At 33.6% G+C, this 14,674-nt stretch overlaps 1 protein-coding gene across 1 annotated transcript; it reads right to left on the bottom strand.

Moving 5' to 3' along the window:
* Positions 1–5,974, bottom strand: LOC142624606 (protein EARLY-RESPONSIVE TO DEHYDRATION 7, chloroplastic-like). The gene is made up of 4 exons (XM_075798254.1): positions 4,808–5,974; positions 4,446–4,612; positions 902–986; positions 1–483 (listed from the first exon to the last, which is right to left on the bottom strand). The coding sequence occupies exons 1-4, from the start codon at positions 5,710–5,712 to the stop codon at positions 294–296; spliced, it is 1,347 nt and encodes a 448-aa protein (XP_075654369.1). The 5' UTR covers positions 5,713–5,974; the 3' UTR covers positions 1–293.
* Between the last annotated feature and the right edge of the window lie 8,700 nt (positions 5,975–14,674).

The raw sequence follows: 14,674 nt of genomic DNA, 5'->3' as shown, positions 1-14,674 counted from the left end.
TACAATATACTAATATAAAGCATATATATTGGAAGGATAATACCATGATTACATTTTAGATCTGTATACATTCTTGTTGACCATAATTGACCGAGTTTGAATTGTGACACAAAACCAAAGCTTGTTTTTAGAACAAACGACTCACATATATTAATTAGATATTTCCACCCCTAGGCTTATCTACAACAACAACAACTTAAATGTTTCATCTAACTTAACTAAGTAAAAATGGGAGAACATACTAAATTAAATGGCCAGACATCTACTACACTATCAACAAATTCCATCAGCAATTACTTGGAAACCTTAGCCTTCCTCTCACCAGCTGCAGCTTTAGCAGCAGACTTGACAAGGGTGGTAGGTTTCAGAACACTTTTAGGGTTAAATGCCTTTCGGATCTTAAAAGCAGCCCATCCAGTGCCTATAGCATGGCCAGCTGCATCAAGCCCTTCACTTGTTGCATGACCTGCTTGTTCCCCATACCTGCAGGAAAACATCATCCAAATTCAAACTCTAAGATGCATGATGACCCGCTTCGTAAAATATGTTGGGGATGAAAACATAGTCCCAATATTTGTGGCAGAAATACATAAAAGTTGGGCAAAGCAAAGCCAAAAGTGATTCACAACATTACTGGAGCATGAATACAAGAAAAAAAACTTTGATTGGTTGTCATTTTTTTCTTCTCAAGAAAAACATTGCTCGTCAGTTACTGTATCACTAATGTTAATTGTGTCCAAATGATATCACTTAATGCGTCTATAAGCTTCATGCTATTTAACTCAAGTCTTTATGCATTTGCTTAATTTATACCTATATTCTTCATGCGTCAAAAAAAAATAAATTTATACCTATATTCATAATATTTATAAAAAAAAAAAAACGCATCTGCTTAATTTACCTGTGGGAGACAAGTTCAGTAGTCACAGAGGATGATTTTGACATGACATTTCTTCCAGCAACTTCAACAGCGTCACAGACTTTGCCTATTTACAAGGAATTAGAAAATTAAATAATACAAACTAAAAGATATATTTTAACTTGGAAATAAATTTATTATTATGAATAAATTACCAACAGAAGCATTGATATCACATCTTTAAAAAATCAATGCTGAACAATGTCATTGGAAGTATTCATTGCTTATGAGTTCACATCACTTGAAAAGTGGAAAGTTTTGTTGAGAGAGGGGGGAGGGGGGGGGGGTTTGGAAGGGGAGCTAAAGCTTTAAAATATCCCCCATTCAACAGCTAATAATAGTTTCAAAGATCTTTTTCACTTCATGCTAGTCTGTAGGAGTTTATTAGTTCCCAAATTGGGAGTTCTATCCCTATTAGAAAACGGATGGTATCCACGAGCCTATAATTATTATGGACTACAAAAATTTGAGTTTAGGTTAAATTAGTAATCTGGTCCACAGACCATTGGATAAAGTTTAATTTAGTCCCTTAACTATTAGTTATGTCAATGTTGTCACACAACTTTCACGATCAAGTCAAGTTCATCCTTATTTTTGTCTCGAGTGAAACTTTAAAACGAAAATACAATTTTGGTCCTTAAAATAGAAGGTAAATTCAATTTTGGCCCCTCAAATATTTAAAAGGTAAGTCTATTTTTGCTGGAGTGACATTCTTTAACTAATATGGCATTAATTAAGTGTAAATTATACTTTCAGTCCCTGATACATAGGATAAATTTCATTTTGAAACCTCAAATTTAAAAAGTGAGAATTCACTAAAATATTTAAAACATTTAGAATTTAATCCCTGTGTCAATTCTTCTCCAGCCGCCAACTGCATTTTTCTCTATTAACATTGTTCCAAGTAAGAAGATTGTCATCTTGGGTTTTGCTTTCAAGAAAGATATCGCCTTCAATTGATGTGTGAAAGAGCATATTGTGTGGCAGGGGACAGCTAAAGCATATATGGCACACAGGTCACTGAAGACCAGCTCCAGAGGGACCTCACAGTGGAAAAAGTTTATTTGGGATCATCCCATTCACCTCTAGTCACCACCATGAAGCATAGTTTGGGATGCTTAAGAAAGATGTGGCCAGCAGCTCGAGAAGAAAAGAAAAAAGACTGGAGGAGAAAAATCTTGAAAAGAAATGAGAGAATGAAAATAAAGGGCAAATGTTATATACAGTCCCTATGTCCTGTACCTAAGATTCGCCATTTAAAATTTAGCCATATTGCTACTTAACAAAATTCACTAAACAGCGTTAAATGTTTAAAACTCTTTCTATTATCCTGTGAGAAAGACCAACCCCTTTCTCTGTCACTTCCCCTGAACTCAAGATGTCAAACTCTTTCAGCCTCCTTGTCTCTTTGCTAGAAATCAAAATCCCACACCATCTTGAACAGAAATCAAACAATTTTGGTACAATCACTCTAATAGAAGTGGTGGTAGACTTAAAGTTTGCCTCAGACGCGGAATTCCAAGACATTTGTTGATACAGCCGTAAGAGAGCTTCCAGAAGGAGCAGGTATCCTAACTCATTGCAAATATAGTCCACAAATTCCTTCACAACTGTATACTCTTGTGTCATCTTCTCTTCCTCAGAAGTAAAGAAATTGATTTCACTAGTACAATCGCAGACCTTATATAGAATTGGGTCTAGAAAAATGGTCCAAGATTCTGTAGGTTTTGTACTAATGAATAATGATTAAACTGACTAAACTCAATGAACCCATCTTTCCAATAATTGACATTGCTGTCAGGTATTTTCACTACAACGACACCTGTGTTCCTCGTCCTCCAAAATCCAAGAACATAAATAGCAATCCACAAAAATCCCTTATTCCAAATCCACCATCCAAAATTCCAAATCCAAGGAACCTAAAGTGATTCAACAAGTCCCCTTTATCTTTCAATGAAGACTTGATTTTTGCCCCTTCTTCCTCTTTCACCTTCCAATTTCAATCTGTCAATGAAAGTTTTGGGGTTCCGCATTTGATTCGAATTCCATGGCCACCACCACTCCTGTTTGAGTACTTCCACTAAAAGTTCTTGATTTCTGTTCAAAGAAGGCATGGATTTGTGATTACTAGCAAAGAGAGAAGAGGCAGACTGAATTGAGAGAGAAAGCCCTTGAGTTCATTGCAAATTTGACTTTAACAGGTTTTCTCACTGGAAGAGTAGGTGTTGTAATGGGGTTAAGTAATTTCGTTATGTAGCCACATAGCTAAATTTTGAGAAGGGAACCTAAGGTACATGACATAAGGTACTGTATTTAAGTTTTTCCCCAAAAAAAAATGTCAGATTAAGAAGTGTGCATGTGACATGTGCTCTGTTCTTTGCCAGTGTTTAATATTTTGTTTTCCAAACCATACTTGCACAGAAAAATAAAAACCATCTAATATAATAAAACAGTAAAATATATTAAACCTGTTTACCGAAGGAAATCTGAAGACACGTAAAAATTTTAACTCAGCAGTAAAAGTATTATCAATAAAAATAAAATATTAGAAAGTACCAACCAAAGCATTGTTATCCAATCTTTAAAACTCAATGCTGAAAAAATCATGATTGCCAAGGAGTTCCTTGGTAAAACAAAATAGTGGGAAAAACAATACTCTTTGGATGGGGAGAGGGAAGACAAAAATTTGAAATGCCCCCCATTTGAGGGCTCTTAACAGTCACAAAGATCTTGTTGGCTTTCATTCTAGTTTTCAGAGGTCTCACAATTTATTAGAATAGATAATGAGTGTTTTGAGATTTTTTTTTTTTTTTGGGTGTCTGTGTGGAGGGAGAGGAGAGTGAAGTCCAGATGGGAGGAGAGTAGAGAGGGTAGGGGTATGGTTACTCCTCGTTGCTATTCTACCATTACACCTGCTCTTACCCTTAATTTCTTTGATGGGGGTGCCCCTATCCTATTTACCATTAACCCATCACCTTAAAGCAATGTAAAGCCATCCCACCAACTTTACTTCATGGATAATTGATTCAATTAAACAGATATTTTTTGGAAACACAGTGAGAACATAGTTCCAGCCAGGAACTAAAGTACAACAAGAATATTTAATGAAGTCTATCAAAGCAATGACAAGCCATGAACAGAAGGGCCAAAAACTAGTACCATCCACTCAGAGATAAAAAACCAGAACACACATTTAAATCCTCTAGAATTGAAATTAAACGGCCTATCATCCTCCTTTTTTCTCAAATCTACCTTCAACACCTATTGCCCCTTTCCTCCAGTTACAAATATTTTCCCTTTCCAGTTTCCACACACATCATGTGTGCCACTCTGCTATTTTGTGGTAATCAAATAGGAAGCAAGGTGAAGCAAAATGCACATTAAATTCATAGATTTTATAATGCATCTATTCATGAACTTTTGGATTAAAAGCTGTTTGGTAGAGTTAAAAAAGCCATTCAGAAAATAAATATATGCCAATATATATTATAATATATAACGCAAGGGCTCGAGATGATCAACATACTAAATCCATCTAGGGAAGCGAGCACAATCTCCCCTGGTAGGAGGCCAAAAAACTTCTTGCCCACTTTTGAATTTGCCACTGAGCCTGTTATTAATCCAGAGACTTTGACAACCCCAGAGAGAACCCCAGTTGCAACTTTCTCTGTCATTTTGGTCACCCTCTTAACCCTACATAAACAATCAAAGCCAAAAAAACAATCTTTAAAATTTTAATCAATACTTGGCAACTACACCCAGAGAGACTATCACAGTATTTGAGTTTACCACCACAAACATACATATATTTCTACATAAATAACAAATAGATCCTCTTAATTTCATCAACCACCACAGTTTATTGTTGATTTGTACTCATTCCCATACCTTTTAATCCGCTTCAAGGTTTGTGGACTGATCTCCGAATTGGAACCCGGAGCCATTCTTTTCTTCATAACCTCATTCCCCAACGTCAACCTCTCTATCGTGACATCCCCGCACCACAAGATCCCCTTGATCAGTTTTCCCGAACCCGCGGCGATCATCTTCGCAGTAGTGCTACTGTAATCCTCCACATTAGGCGCCAGCGTAGTCCAATACGCGGCGCACCGCTTCTCCATCAGCTCTTTCTTCTTCACGGACTTCATATCCGCCGGCGAAACCTCCATCGCCATCGAACCGTCCAGCGCCTCCCCCTTCTTCTTCGCGTTGTCCGAAACTTTCTGCTCCGAGAAGCTACTGTAACTCTGCAAAATCGAATCCAGGTCTTTCAAGAGCTTTTCCTGCCCCTTGGACGCGATCGTCAACCCGTAATTCAACATATTATCGGAGTCTTTATCATCGTCGTCGTCGGAATCGGATGCGTGTTCCTTCGGGGCGCGGAGGGAGAAGAAGTAATGCGAGTGATCAAGCTTGACGGCAGCTTCGTCTTTCACCAGAGGCCATTGGATCTCATCGGCGACACGGGCGAGGACGGCGACGACGTCATCGCCCTGGCGGAGACGGACGACGGTGAGATCGCCGCAAGCGAGCTCGACGCTGTAGTGCTTGTCGATGAGGTTGAGAATGGCGCCGGGGATCTTGATGAGGACCTCTTCGATGGCCTTCAGCGGAGCCGTGGGTGAAGTTTGGTGGTCGACTGTGGGTTCCGGGAAGAGGTTACCGGCGAGGTCTCGCATATCGATTGAGGGGTAAAGATTGGAGGAGGAAGAAGAAGAAGAAGAAGAAGGGTTAGGGTTTGATTGGATCACCACCTCCGGGTAGAGAGGAGTTTTGTGGGAATGGTAAGCCATTAATTAAATTTTTGTGGTGTTGGTGTTTTGTTTGTTACTGATCGATTATTAATGATTTGAACACGAAAGGGAAAGCTATATCGGCGGTTGCCGTTGGAGTTGGAGTTGGAGTTGGGGAAGTTCAGTTTTGGAGAGGAAGGTGGGAACGGAAGGTGTAACGTCATATGACATACGTGGCGAAGTTCCCGCGTTGGAAACGCGGAGGGACCGCCAATGTTCTTTTTGGTTTGACAAAAAGACCGACAATGATTTGAGTTTGAGCAATTTAGGGCCGTTTGTTACATTTTAATACCATCTTTTTCACCCATTCGTACTTTTTAAAAAAATTAAAAATTATCGTTTAAACACGCATAATAAATGGACCCTTACATTCTCGTGAGCAGTTTAACATTCTCATGAGTTACCTTTATTTAATTTATTTATTAATTTAGAGAAGTATTATGTATATAATATTTTTATAATAAATTATAAGTAATTAATTGTTATTTGTTTAAATTTGAACTTATCGTTAAGATTACTTTTTAGATTCAAAAATAACAATCGGTAACAGCTTGCCTGTGAAAATATTATAAAAATATTATAGACATAACATTTCTTTTTTTTATAAGTGAAATATTATGTACATAATCTACACTGCTATTCAAGGGGATTCTTTTATTTGGATTCTTCATTTTTTTAGTTCAAAAATACCCCTACACCCTTATGTTTAAGTACGGTAAAAATGCAACTCTAACTCCCACTAAAATATTACCTAAAAAATATGACCATTCTACTGTTAATTTTCAAATTACTTTATTCACTTATAAATTAGATTTTCAAAATAAACATTATATATATAAAATAAAAAACACTTTTTTTTGCTATAAAAAAAAAAACCTTATTGCAAGATGAGGCTAGTATTTTATTATTTTACTACTCCACAAGATAAAATCATTTTTATTATGAATTCAAATTAAAAATTATAATAAATCTTATGAAAATGTTGTAGATATATCACTTCCCATTGTTATTATCAAATATCAAAGTTATTACTCATCCTTCTTAAAAGGGGGATAAATCCTTTTTTTAAAAGTAAGACAACTATCTTTATTTCGGAAAAGAGGCTAAATCAGCTCAGATAAAAGAGAAAACTGATAATGGAACATTCTTCATCCTCAAAGCGGATAAGATGAAACTCTAATGTATATGCAAAAGGCTTCATTTATTGATTGTGCATTATCTTTTTTTTTTAGAAATAATTACAACATGCTACTAATCCTGCAGTTCGAATTCTTTCCCCCCTAGACCGCTAAGCACTTTGTATATGGGGAGTTGTCAATTCAACTACAAAGCCTTTGGCGATTGTGCATTATCAATATCACTCAAAAAGGATAATAATTGTATTATAGTTTTCTAAAAAAAAAAAAAATTCTATCCAGAGAACACTGTTTGTGTGTGTGTGTGTGTGTGTTTTTTTTTTTTTTTTGGCTTCATCTAACCATTTTAACAAAACAAATTAGTGGGATTTTTTTTTTCTGGCTGAGTATGTTTGGTAAAAATTAAAAAGCCAGCTTATTTTATTATTCAGCTTATTTTCGTTACTATTCATGAGCCCAATGCATTTTTTTGTATTATTCATAGGTCCCACTGTAATATTTTAGCTAACTTTTACCTTAATCTATTGTATTTTCAGCAAAAAATTTTCAATTTCAGCAAAATAAGCAGATTCCAAACAGACCCTGAATTAGAAATATTACATACTAGATCTCCAGCCCTAAAGCTTGAACCTCCTGAACCCCAAGGCTTAAGACTTGGGATGTACCAATCCGATTTATACACGGTTGGTAAATTAGTGGGACTAGTAGACATGAAAGCTATGAACAGTGAATACAATCACAATGTTCTTAATCCTATTTAATTACAGTACAAATTCTTTGGCCTCTGTCTTCTTCATTTCTTTGTCTCCTTAGGTTGTTGATTATGATAGTAAAGATATGTGATCTTTTTATGTAGGCCTAGTCAAACAAGGCATTTTACCTTGTTTCTTTGTGTAAATAAAAAATGGTTATAAGGGAGTGATCTATATAACTTTCTTACCTAGACGTGACCTTAGTAGCATCCTAATCGCTTTAGGAATAAGACTCCGCATTGCAATCACTAATAAGCTAGATGAACAGCCTATAGCTAGGGTATAAGGAGCCACACACACTACTAATAGAGGAACTTGAATCCATGTCCTAATACATGTTGGCTCAAGCTCTTACCACTAAACCATCCAACAAGTTGTTAAACAAGAATCCATGTCTATGGCATGTTGGCCTAAATCCTTATTACTGGACCAACTTTTTGGTAAACTAAGGCATTTGTAATGTAGTTATTAAATGTGATCAATTTCATTGAGGACAAGCAAGGATCTGATTGAACCCATTTTATCCAATTGTTCAGAAAAAGATTGTCAAATTGGATTTTATTTTAATAAAATACTATATTATATTAACTGTGATTATGAATTATAGAAATTGAAGTATGATACATGTTAATACTTAATATATTTTAACTAATAAAAACATTAAGGTTCGAATACTTTCTACACATACGTCTTGAAGAGAAGTAATATATGTATGTATTATGGTAACTTACGCTCTGTTTGTTTCAGCAATTACGTTTTCTAGAAAACGAGTCATTTTCCAAAAAATATATTCTATAAAACTATCTCATTTTCTAATGTTTGGTAGCAACTTTAAATGAGTTGAAAAATAATCTCCTAATTTCCCTTATTTAGTTTACTGTGAGATGTAGTTGTTTTCTAAAAAAATTTAATGGAAAACAATCTCTAAAAATAAACGATACTTTTTATGTTGACCAAAGATAGTTTTCCTTTGAATTATCTTTTTTTTATGCTACCAAATACTAGAAAACATGAAAAACTATCTTTACACAAAGTTTTCCATCGAAACAAACAGAACGTAATATTAAAGTTTATGCACTGCACACCATCTTGCGCAAAGTGATTTAATATATGTATGTTTCTTTTTTTAGGAATTTAATATATATGTATGTATTACATGTAAATTCATGTGTTTTGTCATGCGACTTACTATTAAAATACTTAATTTATTTTAAGAAAAACACTATTAAAGTTTCAAACTCGCATCTAGATATTAATATAATTTTGATTTATTTACATATAATTTTTTAATTAAGGCCTTCATCACATAGGTCAGTATAATACTAGTTGTAAGGGCAAAATGGCAAAATACTCATTTCTCACAAATTTTCCAGCAAAATGTCTCATGTTTGAAACTATTTAGGGATATGCTCCTGTTTTGAAACTCGATTTTCTAAAAATCGAGTTTCAAATGTAAAACTCGACTTTTGGACAATTGAGTTATAGCGAAATGAAACTTAAAAAAAAAAAGAACTCGAGTTCCTTGAAAATATTCAAGTGGAACTCAAGTTCCTTGAATTCGAGTTCTTTGAATGAAACTCAAGTTCCACAATTTTTTTTTAAGTTTCATTTCGCTATAACTCGATTGTCCAAAAATCGAGTTTTAATTTAAAACTCGATTTTCTAAAAATCGAGTTTCAAAACATGGGCATATCCGTAAATAGTTTTAGACATAGGGCATTTTATTGAAAAGTTTATGAGAAAAAGGTAAAACTCCCATTTTGGCCCTAGGTGTAATGTAAAATTGAGTTTTCTCTTGACATAGTTATTGCAGTTTGCAGGCGAAAAGTTGATAGTTGGTTAACGTGCGGGGAACATAAATATTCTAATTTCACATCATTAGACATGAGTTACTAAGTGGGAAATCACTACACACACAAAAAATTGACACATATTTCACTTTTTAGTCCAAAAGTCTAACCATTTCATTGCCAAAGTGTGAAACCAATGAAGAGTTAGATGTGAATTACAATTGTGTTGTTTTTAAGTGAGGAGAAATGTTAATGGATGCCCTATGGGTATTTGTTAGTGAATTATTAATCTACTTTGGAATGTTATTTTCTGGGCACAAAACATTCTAGATATTTGGAATGTATTATTTTGGCATTTATCATAAGCTTAAGTTGGTAATTTATATTTACATATATGGTATACTTAATATTTTGGTGGTTTAAACTAGATCCTTTCTTGTATTTAGTATGGTATTTGTTTAGCTATAAACAGGATGTGAAAAGCAAAATGCAGGAAAAATTTATGTGCCTAGAAAAAAGAGAAAAAAATGACCTATAGTGGTGGTTTAGAAACTGCTGGTATAGGCTATATGAGAAAAGTATAAAAATTCCTATAGCAGCAGTTTTTAAACTGCAAGTATAGGTTAGGCCTATTATGGTGATTTAAGTTTCAAAAAAACATTGGTATAGAGTTAAAAAACCGCCAGTAAATGTTATATTAGAAAAATACAAAAATGCCTATAGCGACAGTTTAAAACCTCTAGTAAAGGGTCAACTTACTATGGTGGTTTTCAATTTCTAAAAAGTGCAGGTATAGGTTTACAAAACCGCTAGTATTGGTTAAACCGGTAGTTTTTCAAAATTGCCGGGACCTCCACCAGTGGTTTTAAAACCGCCAATGTAGGTTAGCCGGAGCTATTTTCATACTCGTTGGTCAGCGCTAAGAAGCGCCAGGAAAAAAACCATTGCGATAACCCATTTGGACCTATACCGGTGGTTGTTGGAGCTGTAGCCACGGTTTAAAAACGCTACTATAGCCCCAGTTTTTTTTTAGTGATTTAAAAAAATATATGAGAAAAGAAAAGGAAGAAAAAAAAAAAACATTGATATTTTGATAGTTTATTTTATTTTCCACAAAAGTTGTGTCAAAATTTTCCTAAAATGATTTGTTAACAATTGCCTTAACAACACCCGTTAACGGGACCCTTAAATGAGAACCATAAAGAAATAAACATGAGTCACAATTGTGTTTTTAAGCTTTTGTTGCGCAACAAGCATCAGCAATGAGTTTCTCCACAAAAAAAAAATCTTGATGGTAGCAGATCTTCGAAAATCCAATGCATTTTCATTAACCACCACACCTAATTAATTAGTAAGTACTTGATTTAACCTTTATTTGTTTGAGGAAAAAAATTCTACTGCCCAACAAGTACATTATGTTTAATTTAATCAAATAAGGTTTGGAGATTCTTTTGGGAAGAACCTAGTGCTGCTATGATACTTTCAGTATGTATACATACATGGAGTAATAGATTTATTTAAATTGTAAGACTTACCTCAGCAAACTCCCCACAGTTGTAAATTTTGCTTCCTCTCCTTTGCCAAAAACAAAGGTATGGATACTTGCTAACCTGTTCAACAATTGCTTTCATTAAAATGAGAATAATAATTAGAAATACAACTATATTTTGTTCAAATTGATTCTGAATAAATAAAAACATGTTAATATAATGAAAGATTGACATTCTACTAATTAGTGAAGCATGCATATGAGAATTATAATGTTTACAAGATAGTAAATAATTAATCACGAAAAAGTGTACCTCAGCCCCATGTAGGTAAGTTTAAACCTACTCCAGACCCAGCTTCTTCTTGATAAGCTTATCGGGCGAATTGAAAATTTCCCTCCGATGCACTAGCAAATCAACTAATTCCTTTTGATTAAGTTCAACAGCATTATGAACATAGCTTATCGGGCGAATTGAAAATTGCCCTCCGATGCACTAGCAAATCAACTAATTCCTTATGATTAAGTTCAACAGCATTATGAACATAGTAAGTAGAAGTCATGACTGTTTCCTTCAAATCATCCTCCTACCACATCATTGAATTCATCTTCCCATCAAACAAAGTTGCATAGGACTCAGCCAAAGCAACACCAGATAATCCAAGCCCAAACATGGACATTTCGGGCTGAAGCTTTGATGCAACGGCAGTGGCGACGCCACTCAGAAGCCAGGGTGTTCCTAGGAACACCCTGGCTTGAATTTTTTTTTTTAATATATAATAATTTAATTTTTTTTATTTGTTTACCCTTAAAAAAAAATAGGAACACCTTCAAGCAATATCAGGAACACTTTCAAAAAATTTATGCCAAACAAATTTTGAACTAAAAGGCATGCAGAGGCAGAGGTGTGTGCACTCATGAGGTGTGTGCTAACGCATAGTGATGTGTGTGCTAGATTCCTAATAATTAGTAAAAAAAAATGAATGAAGTAACTAAACAACAATAACTAATAATTTAATTAACTAATACATTATAAAAGACAAACAAATTAAATTATGTTAGGCTAAACAACAATTAATAATTTAATAATTAATGAAACAACAATACAACAAATTATGGTTTATAAAAGACAAACAAATTTATAAAACAACTAAACAACAATAATTAATAATTTTATTAATATTTCAAATGAAATTATAGTTTATTGTGTCGGTACCTTTGTTCATTAATTTCTTTTCTTTTTATTTTTCTAATTTTTTTCCTTTTGAGGTTTTTCGGTGTACAAAATGCAAATTTATTTTGGTTTTAAGATTTTTTTTTTTTTTAAGTACAAACTTCATGCTTGCCAAATTTTGAATTTCGGCTTGTATTTACCGAAATGTCCTGAAACACCCGTAATAGACTGAAATGACCCAAAAAATTTTCAAAGTGGAATAGAAACACCCTGGACAAAATTCCTGGAGTCGCCACTATGCAACGACACGGAACATATGCTTATTAACCTAAGCAAATTAGGAACCTATACTTATTAACCAACCTAAGCAGATTAGGAACCTATACTTATTAAACTACCTAAGTAAATTAAGAAAAATTGACAGTGGTACATATTCAAAATGGTCTAACTCTTAGATACACAGCACAAGTGCTCTTATTAACCCAAACTAGGTACCCTATGTAAATTACAAATTACACTCTTAAGTTTGTGGGTGTTTGAATTTTATAACTTAAAATTTCAGAATTTAGATTTTAACCCTTTGAAGTTTGGAGTGTTTAGATTTTATACTCTGACGTTTCAGAATTTGGATTTTATCTCTTAAATTTTAGGAGTATTTTGATTTTACTTCCTAAAGTTTGAATCTTGCTTTCATCTATTTGCTTTATGTCCCTTTGCAAAATCAATTTGGTAAAATAGCCAATGAGCCTCATCGAGCATGGATAATATGAGACTTTCTTCTCCTCCACATTTAATTCAGCTTATTCTATCTGCCCCTTTTGATGATCTAGATCGTAAAAAACAAGAAGAATTTCTGTTATCTGGCGCAATTGTATGTGATTTGATATGGAAGCACTGAAACTAGGTTCATTTTGAGGGTTACTCCCCGAACCTTAATTATGTGTTTGCAAAGATTTCCATTTTGTTGAAAGATCATGGGAGTGCAAGATCCACCTTCTCAAGCCACTCTTGTCCTCACTCATTTAGCCCTCATTCTGTCTGGTCCAAGCCAAGAAGATCAATAATAAAAATCAATGTTGATGCGGCCCTAATTCCAATTAGTTCTGCTATTGATGTTATGGCTAGAGATTGGAGAGGGTAGTTAGTTTTTGCGTGCTCCAAGAAAGTAAACACCAACCTTCCTCTCCAAGTGGAAGCTAAAGTTGTAACATGGGCCATAAAGCTATAGCCAACTTGGACTTTGTAGCTATTTTCATTGGAGCGACTCCAGAGCTATGGTTGAGGCCATATCTAAGCCAAAGCCTGAAATCTCATGGACAATTCTCAACACCTGCTCAGATATGTCTTATTTGCTTTCCCAATCCCCAAACATTCTTGCAAACTGGGTTCCTAGAACCTCAAATGGTGCTGCCCATTTCTTGGTCAAATGGTGTCTTAATCATGATTTTTTATTTATTTATTTATCTATTTATTTTTATATAGGGTGCTGCCTCTCTTGTTTTGGGGAAATTATTGTGGAGTAACATAATTCGTACTCCCTTCTCTCACATGTAAAAGGGAGAACTACGCATTTATAGTACTCCAAGAGTACTTAATAATTTTCCCTTGTTTTGAATCTATTATCAAGGTTGAGGCAAGCAATCTTGCATCTTTGTGGCTTCACTTTTTCATCAATATTACATACTTCTTTTCCATAAATTTTTTTTAATTGTTTTAAAGTGAAAACTAAAATTTCAAGTACATCTATATTCACACTATATTTTCAAAATATTTTCAATTTGATTGTTTTATGCGTCTATGTTAATTAATATAATGCAATTCACGTAAAAGGAATGTTGACTGCAAAAAAAAAAAAAAAAAAAAATATATATATATATATATATATACAAAAAAAAAAAAAAGACTTATGCTTGTGGAAAAAACATCTAATTGATAAACACAAGACAAATATTTTTTTCATTAAAATATTGCTTATTGTTCACAAAAATTGTATTTAGTTATTTAGATTAGTCTAAAGTAATTTCGTGCATGTGTCTATTTGTAGTAATTGTGCCCCTCTTGACATCAAATCCTATATGCATGCGCGCGTGAAAATTTATTGAATCAATTTCTTTTCTGAAAATTTTATCCTTATAACATTTAATTAGATGGCTTGCTATTAGTTATGACAATATTAAATAATTTAAAGGCTTACTTTTTTTAATTCGATAATTGCAAAAAAAGGAATGAGGGATTGGAACCTACTGAACTACAAGCTCTTGACAAAAATATTTATTTATATTACATTAAATGTGAATTGAACGCTTATAATTTCTATGTAATAATGAAATATACTTATATAGTTATTCTTAGATAAGAGATCATTTTATTTTTGAAGGTTCCATTATTGTAAATATTTGGTTTTAAAAAAAATAAAATTTAGGAGATGAAAACATTTTTTCCTAGAGTTCCTAGATTTAGAGAGAATAATACTATAAACACAACAATTTCGTATCATCTAAATTGATAGTTTTTTTTTTTATTGGCTTTATTTGGGCCTGCATCTAACAATACTTTGTCTCATACTATTAACAACTTGTCACCATAACAATTTTTTTTTATGAAAACTTTTGTACCTCTAACTT

The sequence above is a fragment of the Castanea sativa genome, chromosome 2, assembly GCF_040712315.1.
Source record: "Castanea sativa cultivar Marrone di Chiusa Pesio chromosome 2, ASM4071231v1".
Lineage (NCBI taxonomy): Eukaryota > Viridiplantae > Streptophyta > Magnoliopsida > Fagales > Fagaceae > Castanea > Castanea sativa.
This window is presented reverse-complemented; position numbering and strand designations above follow the sequence as displayed.